The 15,357-nt window shown below is 44.3% G+C and overlaps 1 protein-coding gene and 1 long non-coding RNA gene across 5 annotated transcripts in view; both read left to right on the top strand.

The window, feature by feature from the left end:
* LOC119217782 (uncharacterized) overlaps positions 1-6,736 on the top strand; it is a 42,636-nt gene extending 35,900 nt beyond the window's left edge. Inside the window, exons 3-5 of one of the 3 annotated variants that reach the window (XR_009956867.1) lie at positions 1,946-2,089; positions 2,770-2,880; positions 3,674-6,736. This is a non-coding gene — a long non-coding RNA (uncharacterized LOC119217782). The other 2 variants (XR_009956866.1, XR_005120296.2) reach the window with 2 other exon arrangements.
* Positions 6,737-8,271: 1,535 nt separating this feature from the next.
* lef1 (lymphoid enhancer-binding factor 1) overlaps positions 8,272-15,357 on the top strand; it is a 38,260-nt gene continuing 31,174 nt past the window's right edge. For both annotated transcript variants that reach the window (XM_037471674.2, XM_037471678.2), the window contains exons 1-3: positions 8,272-9,087; positions 10,895-10,961; positions 12,238-12,362. In XM_037471674.2, the coding sequence (XP_037327571.2) occupies positions 8,887-9,087; positions 10,895-10,961; positions 12,238-12,362 (393 nt within the window). In that variant the 5' untranslated portion in view covers positions 8,272-8,886. The remainder of the gene's footprint in view (positions 9,088-10,894; positions 10,962-12,237; positions 12,363-15,357) is intronic.

The following is a 15,357-nucleotide window of genomic DNA, read 5'->3' as shown; positions in this document are numbered from 1 at the left end:
CATTGGCCCCTCTGAAATCATTTCTGCTGTGTTTCCTCCTTTGCCTCATGCTGTCTCTACCTCTGACATAGTCGTTCCTTAAAAAAAAGTGAACGCCATCAGCACTGCCCATTCTCGGACAAATCAAATGTCTTGGCGGGCGAATGCACTGGACGGAGATGAAACCAGAGAAGTGCACAAGGGTGGCTTGTTTACGAGCATTACTCCTGAGTACTCGAAGCCAGGGCAGTGATTCATAGGAGGGCAAATGGTATTAACAGCATAGGGAAAGCACAAACAAAGGACAAGAAAACCCAAAAGGAACAGTAGGTCACCACACCCTGAACGAAATGCCTTCCTGATACATTTTGTGCAAGGAAATTTGAAGGAAAAAAAAGAATGTTTTCAGAACATTCTTTAAGGTGTGGTGGCACTAAATATCACTCTTGCAGGCTTTTCGTGACTGCACTTCATAAAGCAGATGGCAGGGCGGGGCAGGGCAAGAAGGATTTTTGGCTCTGACACTTTGATATACATCCTCTGGGATTTCACTGTTTCAAATTTGGCTCAAATTGGGCCGAGACCGGGGCCAAGAGTTCAAACGCTCTGCTGGACGCATATTTGAGCAGTAAGAAAATTAGCAACGAGACGAAACCGGCTGCAGCTTTACAGGAGACCGTAGGCCTCGGACCCCCGCGTACCGCCTGCATCGCACTGCACAAACACTACCTGCAACCACATGTTGCAGCTTAAAGGAACGTGGCGGGTGCAGTGAGACTCTCAGTTTAGGGTCAGCTCAGAAACGAGGGCCCTTTACAAAGAGACGTGGTCTTTGATCTCCCCTTTCCTCGCCGGCGAGAACAATAGCACCATCATTTACAAACACGTGAAGTCATGCATGCGCACACACACACACACAGACCTCATCACAAATATTTCAAAATCTTTCTGGAAAAACACAATCACTCGTATGTAATCCTAGAGAGAACTTTTGCATTTGGGTGTTTACATTTTTTTCACGGATGAAATACATACAGGAAATACGTTTTAATATTAGGAATCACCGCCACTGTAGTTAACGCAGTGACAGAATAAGTAAATCACTTTTGTCAACTTAAGAATATGGCTATTCTTTTTTTTTTTCTTTCTCCCGTGCCTGAGGCTTGCCAAGAAGAAATGACTCATCTGCAACAATTTCTTCATGTTGGGAGATGTGGGGAGAAAAACCTCAGACAAAGGAATGAAATGAGTTGTTTCTCAACTCTGAAACACAGTAAAACACAGCCAGCCTTAAAGGAAGAAAAAAACCACATCCAATGCTTTTAAAATGCAACAAAGGAGCGGAGCCAAGGTGCCTAACTAAACCTGTCAAATTGGCAGCGCGTGCCTGCGTCGGGAAATGCTTTCCTCTCTAGTAACATCTCCTGGGAATCGTGGACTTTTCTTCCGTGAGACTAAAAGAAATCAATCAACACGAGTAAGCATCACACTCCAGTGGTTTTAACAGTTAATATCCTGATGGTGCAGGCTGGCGCAGGCAGGAAATCCGCTACCAACCCGGTTAAATATTCCTCGCTGCAGCTCTTTACTCAGGCCCTCTTCAGCTGTAATGGAAACCCAAACAACAACAAAAATGTTCCAGATGTATAAGAAAGGACTGCTAAAAGAAATTACATGCTAGGGAGGGAATCTATGATGAAGAGTTTAATATAACAACACAAAGTGTTTTTTAAGGTCAAAGATATGAACGAACCTGTTCATAGAATATAACAATTCTTTATTCTAGCTTTCAACCAGATGGAATCACAAAGAGGTCGCTCATAGACATGATAGGTACCATCCCACTCTGTCGTCAGCTTGTTTTTTGATTGAGGATGTTGCAACCCTCAATTACCAAAAAAAAAAACGCTGATTGCATTTTGATATAAATACATTGAACATTGTTTTGTCTTTTTATCTCGTCCAGGAGAATCACGGAAGCGCTCACCCGTGTCCACGGCCCCAGCAATGCTACACGGAAGCGCCTGATCTGCCCAAAGTAAGGCACGGAGTGCAATCGCCACGCTCCAAAAGGGGGCCCAATACCTGGCTGCGACCTTCCCACGTCCAGGTGCAGTGTCACTAACACAAGCTCGCCGCGCTCACACGTACGCGGGGAGCAAAAGCAGGCTGGCTGTGTTTACTGTTTAGCCCCCCGTGTTGATGTGATCAGACACCCAGGCTGATAACGCAGGGCCAGAGGTACTGCCGCTCCGTGTTTGATCTCAGGCCGCCGAGGCCGGGCGACAGGCACAGACGGCGGAGCGAGGTCAGCGAGGTGTGCTGTGTGCTTGATTACAGGCTGGATGCCCCCCCCCCCCGCGACCTCTTAGCAGGTCAGCTCTGAACCCTGACCCTGACCCAGCAGGCCCCCGACACAGTGCTCAATGCTTTCTCCAATAACACAGTGGGATGAAAGGAGTAGCAATGTGAGCCGAGGCGGCCGGACCACTTCCCCTTTGGACCTGAAGAATGTAGCACAACACAGCGGCGCACATTGGAGGACAGCCGGTGGTGAAGCAGGGCCAGCCTCTGGACATGCCGGACCCCGAGCAATAAAAAGGAGCCTTGTCATGCCTCTCTAACCTGATCAATTACAGACGGCCAGACCTTGCCCTTTCTCACAGAGTGACTGAAAGGAAAATCCAAGATCCTCACTTTGTAGAAGACAAAAAAATAAAAAATGAACCAGATGTGGTATTTTACTTTATCTTGCGTGGGATGCCTCTGTACTGTTTCATTTTGTGATAGGTCACTTCAGAATCATCTCACACGGAGTTGTACGACAATAGGAACACGTGGTGCCGACGGGCCAGCTCAGCAGATTCCCGCACGCAGACAGTCCGCAGGAGACGTTTGTAGGTAATCACCTTCGCCAGCACATTCCCTCAAGGCACCTGGGTCGGCCGAGTGTTAATCTGGCCATTAGTCTTCAGGAGTGCCAGTGGGGCCGGGCTGCACGTGCACACACAGAACAGGACTGCCTCGTCGTGATACCGAAGCCTACGGGATCTTTTTTGTTGGGCTACTCTTGCAAATATTGATCGCGATGCGGGACGTGTTTTGAGAAAAGCCAGAGCAGAGATAAAGATTACGTCCACAAATGTTTGTTCAATGTTGTCCAGCCATAATGGCGGCATGCAGCACTTAGTTCCAGCAACACCTAAAGGTTTACTTTTGTGTTTTTTTTAGTAATACGTCTTTCCCTCGAGCATGAACTGGAACCCCTTAACTTTTCAGTTAGCACCATCGTGAGGTCCAAATATTATTTTTGTCTGACACAAAAACAAATGACATTACGAAATGTCAGCCTACTAAACAAAGTAAACAGTTAATCTGATAAATATGTCAATCTTGTCGTGAGCATGTTTCCATGGGGATGTTAGCATTCATTGCTAGCTGCTAGCTAGTAGACACCTTTTTGAAATGTTCCCCAGAGTTTACGTGTCTGTTAAATTCTTAGATTTACTGCCTTTTTTTTCTTCTTCTTCTTCTTGTTCTTCTTACTCAAGCCTCTCCTTTCAGAATTGGATACATCCAGAATACAGACACATAGAATGACAAATTTCCCTCGTTTCCCATCATGGAGATAATTTCCCTTTTAATGACAGCTTGTCAGAGACAACCTCCTGACAGCTTCACCGTAAATCTACAGATCACACGTCTGCTTCTGGCTTCCTCACCTTACCCCCGAGACACTTTCCTCCCCTTCAAGAAGGTGAGTCATCTTCCACCAATCAAAGAGGAGCACAAATAATCACTCCCCTCAGACCTCCCTCATTTTTGATTTGCACGTTTGATAAATGGTGTCTTTTCCCTGCTTTAATTGCAAGCTCTTTTCATCATAATTTGATGTTTGTTTCCTGACGTTTTAGTGGCGATGGCTGCGAGCACCAGGGCTATAATTTCTACATCAAGGAAGTTGTTATGAATGAGTAGCAGGTGGAATATAGACAGCAGAGTCTGGATTACACCACTGATCTCACCTGGCAGGTGAATTTAGGGAACTGATATTGACAAGTCATCACAGTGAACGGGCAGACGCTGACACACACACACACACACACACAGAAACTCACACACATGCACCGCACGCAGCGCAAACAGGAGATAATTAGGGTAATTTTTTGTTTGAAGTATTGTGCATTGCAATAAAAATAGAACAGATTAAAGATGAGACAATAATAGATCTAAAGAGGACCTTGACTGAATGTTGTTCCAACAAAGCACATTTTGTTTGACACCATTCATATTGTCTGCTAAACTGATATGCTCTCCCAACTTCATAAAACAGGGGGGAACATGACATAAGACAAAATATGCGAGACATGCACTTGTTCATCAACACTTTACACCACGATGTACAGACTGTTAATATTATCTTACTCTTCACATTGACTGCCGTTCTTTAAGGAGGGATGTAAAGATTAGAAAATCCACCAGTGATGAATAATGCCATCTGTATTGATATATTCCTTCCTTATATAACATGCAAAATGTGGAATCTAAAGCGAGAGAATACTGAATTCAGGTCACAGCGCAGCAGGAAATCTTCTTTTTCATGTGAGATCCAGAGGGGTCACTCTTATGAACTCATTAGGAGGGAAATGCTAATGTAGCTCTGTTTTTTTTTTTTTCTTCTCTCCGCTCCTTAATTCTATTTCCTTTCTCTCCACTTCAACTTCCCTGGTTATTTTGACAACCGGGGCTGCAAAGCTTTCTGCAGAGGATAATGTATTTTGATGTCAAAGAAAAAGTGTGTACGGTGGTTTTGACAGCGTCGTTGGAGAGAGGCTGGCGTTCGCCGCCTTGTCATCAAGTTGCTAAACTAGAATTATTACACAGCCTACCAAGCCTCATCTTTGTCTACGTTGGGATTATTACTGATGCACCTATTCTACTGCTGTGAACAATAGTCATTAAATGAATGAAAAACAGGTTAAAAAAGAAGTCTTTATGCTCGGTGAAATATGTACATTAGTGTGGTACCCTGGCGAACACGTGACCTGTTCATTTTTCTGCAGCTGCCTCTCATTGTGCAGCAAACATTTAATAATGAATCTCTCACGCCATAACGTCCCCAACTCATATAGCATTGGTTATTCATTTTAATTTATGCAAGAAACTTGCTCAAATTGAATTTTTCATGTTCCTTTATAGGGGCTAATATGCTTCACACAAAACTTTTAAATAAAATTTAATCAAATATTTTAATTTCAATATTTTTCATCTCATTACCTGCTCCTTGTATTAAACGGAAATTCAGTTAACCAATTCTTCAAAACAAATTTACCGTCATTTTTTAAATTTCTCTTTTCCTACTTTCATTAGTATTTATTTTGACATTGAACATCTACATCTTACAACGCTTAGTTGATGTTGGTTTTGCTAGTCATTGTCCCTCACAGCTTTGAGACCATTGAACCATTAATACAAAAAAATGTATTTAAAAATTTGCTTTTGCTGATCTTCTAAACTTATTTAAATGTAAGTGGTTCCCCTTTCATCTGCCACTATAGGTGAATTTTTCTACTTCATATGGGACTATTTTGTTTGTCATTTGTTTACAAAGAGATAAATATTGAAAGACAACGCATGCTCCTCAAAGTTTAGAACTTCTTAAATGGTCCTAAACTTAAATTACACAAATTCTAATAGACTGCTTCATCCATCAAAACATCAAATCAATAAAATCATGTTTTAAGCTTCATAAACCACAAACAGCTATTATACGGAAATTGGTTCAAAATCCTATTAAAAAGCGTTCATTGGTATAGAAACATGTTACGTATGTTTTTGGAGTAGCTAAAGGCCAAAGGTCTCAAAGATCCCAAACAGAACATTGGGGTTACACTACTTAACAAAGTTTTATATATTCTAAATTAAAATATATTGCGATGCCAAAAAGCCAAAGCCAAGAATCAAACATGAATCATTTAGTCCTGTGATTAGTTCAATCTGTTTCATTTTTCACACCTTGGATCTCTTCACCCTGGGCCCTGCAGGCCTGCACTGTCTCTTAATAGGCCTACCAAAAATCGTTTTTTCCACATACCTCCCTTCCTCCCAATTTTATAATTAAAACCATATCCAAGGTGAATGCTGCTAAAGACGCAGAATAAAAATATATTTCAATGGCATCAAATTGTTTCCAGCGTGGTTGTAGGGTGGTGGTGGATGAAGGTAGCGTCATTTCAGGTCGTGCCAAAAAAGAAAAGTGGTGGATAATTAAATTAAAGAAGTACTGTGATGAGGCAGAGTCAGAGCATCGAGGGAAACAGCACATTTTATACCGTGTATCAAGTTTCACGTTCTACTCTTTTGGGCTGGAAACACGCAATATAATGTAAAAGGATTTTTAAATGAAAGCTTTGTTTCTTTCTCTCATTCAGTGTTGCATTCAAGCGTGTGTCGCTGTCTGTATCCCTCGTGCGTGCGTGCCCGTGTGTTTGTGAGTGTGGGCGCGTGTGGGAGCGCGCGCTTTCCGCTATACTCTGGAATGTAGCCAGTCCCGGCTCTTTTGAATCCAGCCTCTGCTGCCTTTGATCTTTTCTTCTTTTTTTTGCTGTATCCTTACCCGGAAGAGCTCTCTCTGTCTCTCCCTCTCTCTCTCTCCCCCTCTCTCTCTCCCCCCTCTCTCTCTCTTTCAGCTGGGATGAACGCACACGTGGAAATGTTGGCCCGGCTCCATACTCGGACCAAATTTAGTCATACAAAGGCGAGGGGGAGCGAGGGGGGGAGGAGGGGGAGGAGGAGGAGAAGGGTGGAAGAGGGAGGTGGTGTGGGGGAGACCGAGCGGGGGGGGAGTCGGGGATGAAAGAGCCAGCCGCCGCAAGATCAAAGGCAGCCGCGGCTCCGCCCCGCTAACCCCACCTCCGCGCTTTATAAAGATCTGCCTCCCCATCCCAACTTTGATTCTCACGCAATCTTTCACTGCTCAGACCGGCACAGAAAGAACAGCACTTCCACTGCTTTTTAGGAGGTTTATTTATTTTTCTCATGAGAAATTTCTATTCCCGACGACTCATTCTTCTTCTTTTCTTTTAATAATATTTTCATTTTTTTCGTTGCACATTTGCTATTTTGAATTTATTTAACAATTGATTTATTTTGTATTTATTCGAATGCAATTTTTTAGAGTTATGCTGAGGCAGACGTTATCATTCAAACTGGGTATTTAGCTGTGTGTGTTTTAAAATGAATGAAAATATCTTATTTAGATTTATTTGGGTTTATAACAAAACATTATAAATACACTTATTACCTTAAATTAACGATATATAAATAAATGAACATGCTAAAGTTTTTGAACCCCTGGACCATATGACATTTTTTTTAATCTCTGTTGTGGGACATATTGTTGTCTTTAATCGCAATAGCATTAGAAACAGCAAGCATGCCAATATTTAAATTTAAAGAGTTACAAATAAGAAGCCCCCCCCCCCCACCACCACTTTTCCCAAATGTTGCTGGATTCAAATAAATGTCCTTTATAGGTTGCCCAAATGTCTAACCACATACACACCTCACTTTTAGTTATATATGGCACAAACATATCTGTTTCCTCTTCTTCTTGTGAGAAACAGGGTTGTCAGTTATTACCACAGAAAACCACACTATTGCCATTTCTTGCGTCTATATTACCCCCCCACTCTCTATTTCTGCTATTTTTGTTGTTAATTGTATTCAACACGAATGTTTTAACTCATCACGCTTCTTCCCCCCCCCGTCTGCCCATTTGTTGTGAGCCGTGTATAAATCTCTCTCAGGAGGAGTGTCAATCGGTGCGGTGTCAATCAGAGCTGCGGCTTCCCTTTCATCTCCCCTTCCTCCCAATGACTGAGGAGAGGAGGAGGAGGAGGGAGGGAGCACGGCTACATTACCGACACACACATACACACACTGGTTACATTACACTGTGGAAGCAGTCTGCGAGCAGTGGGAACTCGGTCCTCGGCGGGTTTTTTTTCCTCCAGTCTACTAACTTCTTTTCTGATTGTTTTACGACTTTTTGCTTTTTTGTTGTTGTTGTGGTTGTCCCTCCCGCGTCGAGGATGTATTTTAAAGCATGAAAGCGGCGTCCCGCGTTGCTCGTTGCCTTGCCTGAGCGCTACAGCCGTGTTTTCTTTTTTCTTCTTCCAGTTGCACATCCATCAGTTACCTTTTCACCTCCAGACGGTGTTTTGGTTTTGTTAGCCGACTTTCTGCCTCTCCCCCCCCCCCCCCCCTTACCCCCTCTCCTCTCACCCCCCCCCCCCCCCCATCCTCCCACTTTCAAGGACGACGCGGCTTCTTCACCGGACCACGGAGGAAATATTATTTCTCACCTTTTATAAATGCACGTTTTTCAACGTGTTGAGTCTTTTTCTTCTTCTTCACTGGACCTTATCAGTCGCCAGGCGTGCGCGTGCCTGTGCGCGTGTGTGCGTGCGCTGACCGACGCACGAGTGATGAGATTTTAACTCGTGGTTTGTCTTCCTCTTGTTTTATTTTATTGGTTTTCTCCTCATTAAATTGAGGCGTGCACTGGACTCGCGTTCCGAGCCTCAAGTTTTAAACAGTCGTGGTGACGAGAAGAAGAAAGACTATTTTTTTTAAAACGACGCCGACCCCAGCCTTCGGTCCTCCTGTTGCTTCCCGTAAAAAGCTCACCGGCAGCGGGTTCCTCTCCGAGTGACTCCCGGTCGCCGCTGCGGTCAAACAGGGAGACGTTTACTCACTCGGTTTCGGGGGGGATTTCAGAGGGAGTTTCCCCTCCCTCCACACCGCGTAGTTTCTGGCCGTGCTGGCGCACTTGCGCTTGTGTGAAACAAACTGAGTTTAAAAACAAAAACTATATATACATTAAAATAAAAAAAGACATTCAAAATGCCACAGTTATCAGGCGGCGGTGGAGACCCGGAGCTGTGCGCCACGGACGAAATGATCCCGTTCAAAGACGAGGGAGACCCGCACAAGGAGCAGATCTTCGCCGAGCTCAGCCACTCGGAGGAGGAGGGAGACCTGGCGGACATCAAGTCCTCTCTGGTCAACGAGTCGGAGAGCAGCCCCAACAGCAACAGCCACGACGTGAGTACCGCTGCGGGGTCGACTCGGTGGGGTCGAGGGAGGACGGAGGTGGGTGTTCACTCTGAACTCCACCTGAGAGAGAGAGAGAGAGAGAGAGAGAGATGGAGCAGTTGAGACAACTGGGTTCTTTTAATCGTTTAAAAAGACCTGGTTTTGGTAGTAATTGGTCAGGGTTTACTTGAGTGATTTCACAGCTTTGATAAGATGGTCTGGAGCTTTGAAGAGCAAATAGGCCTCAAATGAATTTCCCTCCTGTGAGACCCTGCTCAGTTTCATAACGTGCTAAGCCCTTCTATCATAGAGGTTTATCTCAGATTAGGTAAAAACACACACACACATGCAGAGCTCAGGTGCATTCATGCCCTTAACTGCTCTTGTTACATTAGATGTATTCATTTTGAAAAAAAAGACAGTACCGCTGCAAAGTGCACAGACTCAGGTGTTGAAGCTTCACCTCCTCTACACATTACATCTGAAGCACCAAAGGAAGCATTGTAGGCCTAAAATGCACACTTGGATATCTGTTAAAGTTATAGTTTATTAAGGTGTAGTAAAATTTTCAAACAGAATAATTTAATACGGTGCGCTGAGAGAGAGGAATTGGGGCCTTGTGTGCTGCCAGTGACAAGTAGGCTAACAGCTGTATTTTCAGGGGTTCACAATGACACTCAGCAGCTGCAGCAAACACATTGACTTCCAATCTATTGATACACGAGATGGTTCATTTATTTCAAAGGGCACAAAAGGACAACATCCATCTGTTTTGCCACCAAAATGTGAATCCTTTTCTATTATCATTATTTCATTATTGTTGTGTTCTTTTAATTGTACCCGATTTATTTTTGCCATCAAATTTATATTGAACAGCCGCATTAGTTTTTGTTCACCCTTATGTAAAATTGCAAGAAATGTTTTGCGTAAGTAAATGCAAATATAATCTCAATTGATTAATTTTTAACGTTTCCAAAAATGCAACCCCCACCTTCCAAAAAAAAGAGGCAGAATAGTCATGAAACATTATAGTTAAAAATAATTCAATTTTATCTACCTGTGCACCGACCTCAAGATGCAGGCTGCAGATTCCCCATCAACGGGTTTGTCGCCTGTTTTTGTAATTTACTGCCGCGTTAAATAGGATTTTGGGCACCGTCTGAGTGAGACTGTACATATCCACCACCAAATGTCCTAGAGACACACGAGACAGAGGCTGAATGTTAATTAGGAATCCAGTGAAGCTCCCTCGCTCAGCTTGAAGCCATCCTGAGGGGTCTGAACTCCAAAAAGAAGTCCTCTTCCCAATTCTGATCGCAAAGAGAAAGGAAACGGCTGCAAAAAAAGCAGGGTTTTTTTTCTTTTATTTTTGTCTCCCTCGTTTTCTCTTTTCATGGGATGATTTTATTTCACCCTGCACAGAGGCTTTCCATTTTTTCTTACGGAAATACACATAAACTGAAAGATGAAATTGAAAGTGGGCCTATGGCATTGAAAACAAGTTAATTTGTAAGCTCCTTAAGGACATGAAGCTCAATTAAGTGGTTCTTTTGAAGCTTTGATGCAGGCTGCTCCATCACCTCTCTAAAGATGGCTGTGTGTGTGTGTGTGTGTGTGTTTGTGTGTGTTACCCTGTGTGCAACCTTGTTCTGCTTTGGTGACAAGCAAAAGGGACGCCATTTGTCCCAGCAGTGTCTGTGGGTGTATGACTGAATCAGCATGTTTGTGTGCTTTCAGCATCCTAATTGATTTACCATAATTGAAAATGTTGTATTTTTCTTTTTAAATGTTCTTCTTTTTTTCTTTTTTTTTACAGGGAGCTAGACTGTCCCAAATACCGCAAGATTCATATCATGAAAAAGACAGAGACCATTTGGAGGAGGGTAAGTGACGGCGCCTTGAGCAAGAGCTCGTTATATCAGCCCGCTCTGTGGGACAACCAGCGTGTCATTTAGACGCAACAAAGCCCCCCGAATTCCGCCAGTAGAGGTTGAGGTTTTTCAGGAGAACCTGTGAAGAAGTGCCACCCTGTTTCCCCCCCACACACAGAAGCGATCAGTCACGCTCTTGTACTGCTGATGCTCCTCTTATCGGAACCCCTGTTTTTTTAGTGTGTTTTTTGTCCGTTGCTGCACTCAGACGGATAATCTCAGATCTAAGTCAAGTCAGCACATGTTGTACCTTCCTGGACACAGCTACCTGCGACCTACTCCCTAGATGAGGGTGCCTGCAGAAAACGAAGACACTTTTCAGATGTGTTCATTTCAAGAACGATTATGAATGGGAAAATCCTATAACTTCTGTCTCGTTCTCTTCCATAGTATGCATCGCCCCAATAAACTATTTCCCCCACAATACATCAGCTCTCTGGTCACACTGTTGCATACAACATGTGGCTGCCGCTCGGGGGCCCTTTGCTCTCCGGGTATTGTAATCTGACCTCGCGACTGCGTGTCATCATTAGGGCTTTGAGGAGGAGTGTGTCTCCTCTTTGTTCCGCTTTCGCTGCTGAATGGGATCTCCTCAAACCAAACACAGGCTTTCTTCACAACAAGACCCATGTTGCCATCCGGGCTGTGTACCACAAATGCTCCCAACCCCTCCCCCCCCCCCCGCCCAACGCCCACGCCCCCGGCCTTATTACTCTGCGCGCAGTTGAGTGGCAAGAGGCGGCCGCATTGAGGCCTCTTTTATGAAGCTCTCCCTCTCTCAGGTCAAAGGCACAGTGGAACTGTTGGGGCGTCTCCTGTTTTGACACAGTCTGTATGTTCTTCTAATTGGCGCTAATTGGCACAGAGGGGCTCCATTGTTCTTCTGCATAATACGACCCTCCTCTCCAAGACGGGAGGAAAGGGCACAAACAAAAGGCCGGGGGAGAAACGGGGCCTCGGGTCAAAGCGATCCACAGTGATATCATTACGGCTTCGGTGAAAGGCAGGAAGACTTTGTGCACAGCGGTATTATCAATGCGTGTCTGATTTATTAACTCAAGCATAATTAGAATTTGTTAGATCTGTCTGTTTATGTGTTCAAAGCTCCAGTGTTGGGAGAGTTACAAAGAGTTTAGACATTTGACATTTACACATTTACAAATGACTTCATCGGAGACCTTTTGTAAACATGCAGTAAATTGAAACTCTTTTTTTTTTTTTTAATCAGGAAAACTCCAAGATCTGTACAGTAAAGGGCATCCGTACCAGGGCTACCCGGGCTACATCATGATGAGCAACATGAACGACTCCTACATGAACAATGGCTCCCTCTCGCCGCCCATGCCCAGAACGGTCAGTACCAACTCGCCTTTTCTGTGTGAAAAATATATCTCAGCAACGCTGCTGAAGTGCATGAAGGTATCGCCTTTTCCCCATTTTGCGCGGTAGGGATTTAAATTTAGAAAATAAATAGGGGACTATTTTTATTAGGGTTGAGATGAACACGAGAATCTGTGTTGTTTGGCGGTATTTCTTTTCTTTGGTGGGATACGGTTTGTGTTCTGTTTTACCTAGTTTGAAGTTGGTAAAGTCCCGCACTGAGGCAACACATCTGCTTCGGTAATCAACAGAGATGGAGGATGATGACAGACCTGCAGAGATTTAACTTAATGTTTCTGATATAGTAGCGTAGCACCTTGCATGCAGGCTGAGGACGGAGACAGGAAGCAACCTGTAAACTTCACCTGTCCACGCTGATCCACTTTTAGAACATCTGAATTATGATCCCTTGTTCTCCATCTTGATTTAGTTAAAAATATTCAATCAAATTCCATATCAAAAAACATATTTCAATAATTTATCAAATCAGCACTTAAATAATGAAATGGTATTGCAGTAGTTGCACCTATTTTCATTGTCCCTAAAAGGGAAGACATTTTTGTTAACATTTACTGTTTTTAAGATTCTTAAACATAAGCATTTGCTTGTATTTTTTTACTTGGCCTTATATTAAATAAGCAATTTTGATATTACAGTCATTATAACCCACGTGATCCTTTTTTAAAGTCTTAAATACCAAACATTCGTTACAAAAGAATCCGATAAGGCTGATCACAATATACCTACCAGACTACACAAGGTTCAAATAGGTCATAGGTCATCAGTAGACGACAGTTTTCACAGCCTCTTTTAAAATATAAAATATAAAAAGAGCGTGTATAAAAATATAAATACATCTTTTGGGTCTAAACCCAAACTCGTGTTTGTGCGGAATATATTGCCAAACAAACTTTTAATATTAACAAATCAGTAGCTTCAAATTCCACATTGTACAAAAACATTTAGTTTGGAATATTACATCTTCGTAACAAATTACTTTGCCCGGAAATTATGAACTGGGAAATCTTCGCTTGCAAAGTCCATAATATTTGTGTTGTCGCGAGTATCTTTGTCCAATATTCATCCATCGAGTACTGGCGTTGTACCACTCCTCACCTCGACAACCATCTATGACCTTTGCATACTGAATGGCTCTCATGCTTTCCAGAGGATTACGAGATGGGAATACAGTATTTCTCATCTTGTTAAAATCCTAAGTGATGCATACCTACATGACCCGAGTAAGTTCTCCAATTAGCCCAGCATGAGAGGAGGCCCCGAGGCAGCGTCGCCTCTCCGAGGCTGCTCTCACAGTCCCGTCCAGGGGTGGGGTGTGTTCTTGCAGATATTTGCCCCGGTAATGCTATCAATTTCAAGCCAGCTGCAGGTCTCTCTCTCTCTCTCTCTCTCTCTCTGGCGGCTTCCTGTGTCTGTCCCGTGTGTAAATTTCTCCTCTCAAGACAGACACAGAGCTCGAGGCACATCGGCAGCTGTCCACTCTAATCCGGTTTTGTCCACGTCTCCGTATCGGGCTCGTGAGGGACAATCGGTCTCAGTCTGCTTCCCTCAGACAGGAAACACTCGCACAAGTTCTGGGTCTGTTTGTGCTTTCGCGGCTGGTGCGCGTTTGTTTCGTCCGGGTTGTGAAATGCGAGCCCCGTCATTGTGTGAAAAGGCTCTCAGAGGCAGATGTGGTTGTTGGCGGGGGGGTCGGGGTCGGGGGGGAGGGTGGGGGGGGGGCCTGTTGCCCCATGCTGTGTGTAGAGGAACTTCATTCACACGCAACTCTTATCACGGGGTGGTGTTACAATTGCACTGCTTTCCCTGTGCCGTAGTCGGAGAGGGTTCGGGTTGCAGAGTGACTCCCTCGTGATTCGCCCCGCCACAGTTTGACAAATAGAGCGGTTTGTGAAATGTGCGGTACGATGCTTTTCAAATTCTCTGGTCCATCTTCATCGGCCACTTCGTCCCACACGGTTAAAAAAAAAAAATCTAAAATAAAGGTTGCAGCATGGAGACCAGCTGACTGTAGGAGAGGAAATCACCCCTCACTGCAGATGAATTAGGCCAGGCGGTTAGACGGATTTCTCTCTGCCAAAAACTTTTAAAGACCCGCTTTTCGTTTAATTCGCCACGGCTGCTTTTTTTTTCTTTTCTTTTTTCGCCCAACACCCCCCCCCCCCCCACCCCCTTGCCCTCACCCTGTCTTCAATAATACGGTAGTCATTTTCTATACGTTTCTCTCACTTATCCAATAAAAAGAGAGCGAGGATCACGGAACACGAGTCTCCTGGCTCCCTCCCTGATGTCAGCTCGCTGGCGGCCACCGCAGCCACGGTATCTGCAGGCCTGGGATCGGTTTTCACCCAGATCAAAGGCACATTCTCCCTTTCATTCTCTTCCATACCCCGGCCCCCTCCAATCCCCGTCGTTTAGATTGATTTCCATTGACCATGACATTCCTGCACATGCCGTCCAGTCGGGATGGAGCTGTCGGGAGTAGCTGATTGTCAGCAGATTCGAGGGCTTCTTGCTTGATAGGTCGCCTCCGCCACAAGAGCCCGGGACTCCGGTGTCAAGACGCCTAATGGTGTTCAGTTGCGTATTCACGTTTGACCACTTCAAAGAGGCAGGGGCGTGTCACGGATACCCTCGTGTTTACGTAATCCTATAGCTGTTTTAGGATGTGCAGTCTGCAGGGCCTCCTGAGCATGAAGGGGTTTTGAGAGTTCACCATGTGAGGTGAATTTTTGTTTTCTTCCTGAAGGAGCAAAAAGGGGCATTGTGTGTTTAGCGATGCTCGCAGCTCGGAGCTGAAGAAGCTTTATGTTCATAGTGTCTTGATGACGTATCACAGCGCCGCAGCCTATAGAGTTTGTGTTGTGATTGTACTCGTTTGTATGGATTCTACTGATAGCATGCGGTTTGGCTGTAGAAATACGCTACACTTGTGTATCTCAGCCAACAT

This window comes from Pungitius pungitius, chromosome 9 (genome assembly GCF_949316345.1).
Source record: "Pungitius pungitius chromosome 9, fPunPun2.1, whole genome shotgun sequence".
NCBI classification, from domain to species: domain Eukaryota; kingdom Metazoa; phylum Chordata; class Actinopteri; order Perciformes; family Gasterosteidae; genus Pungitius; species Pungitius pungitius.
This window is presented reverse-complemented; position numbering and strand designations above follow the sequence as displayed.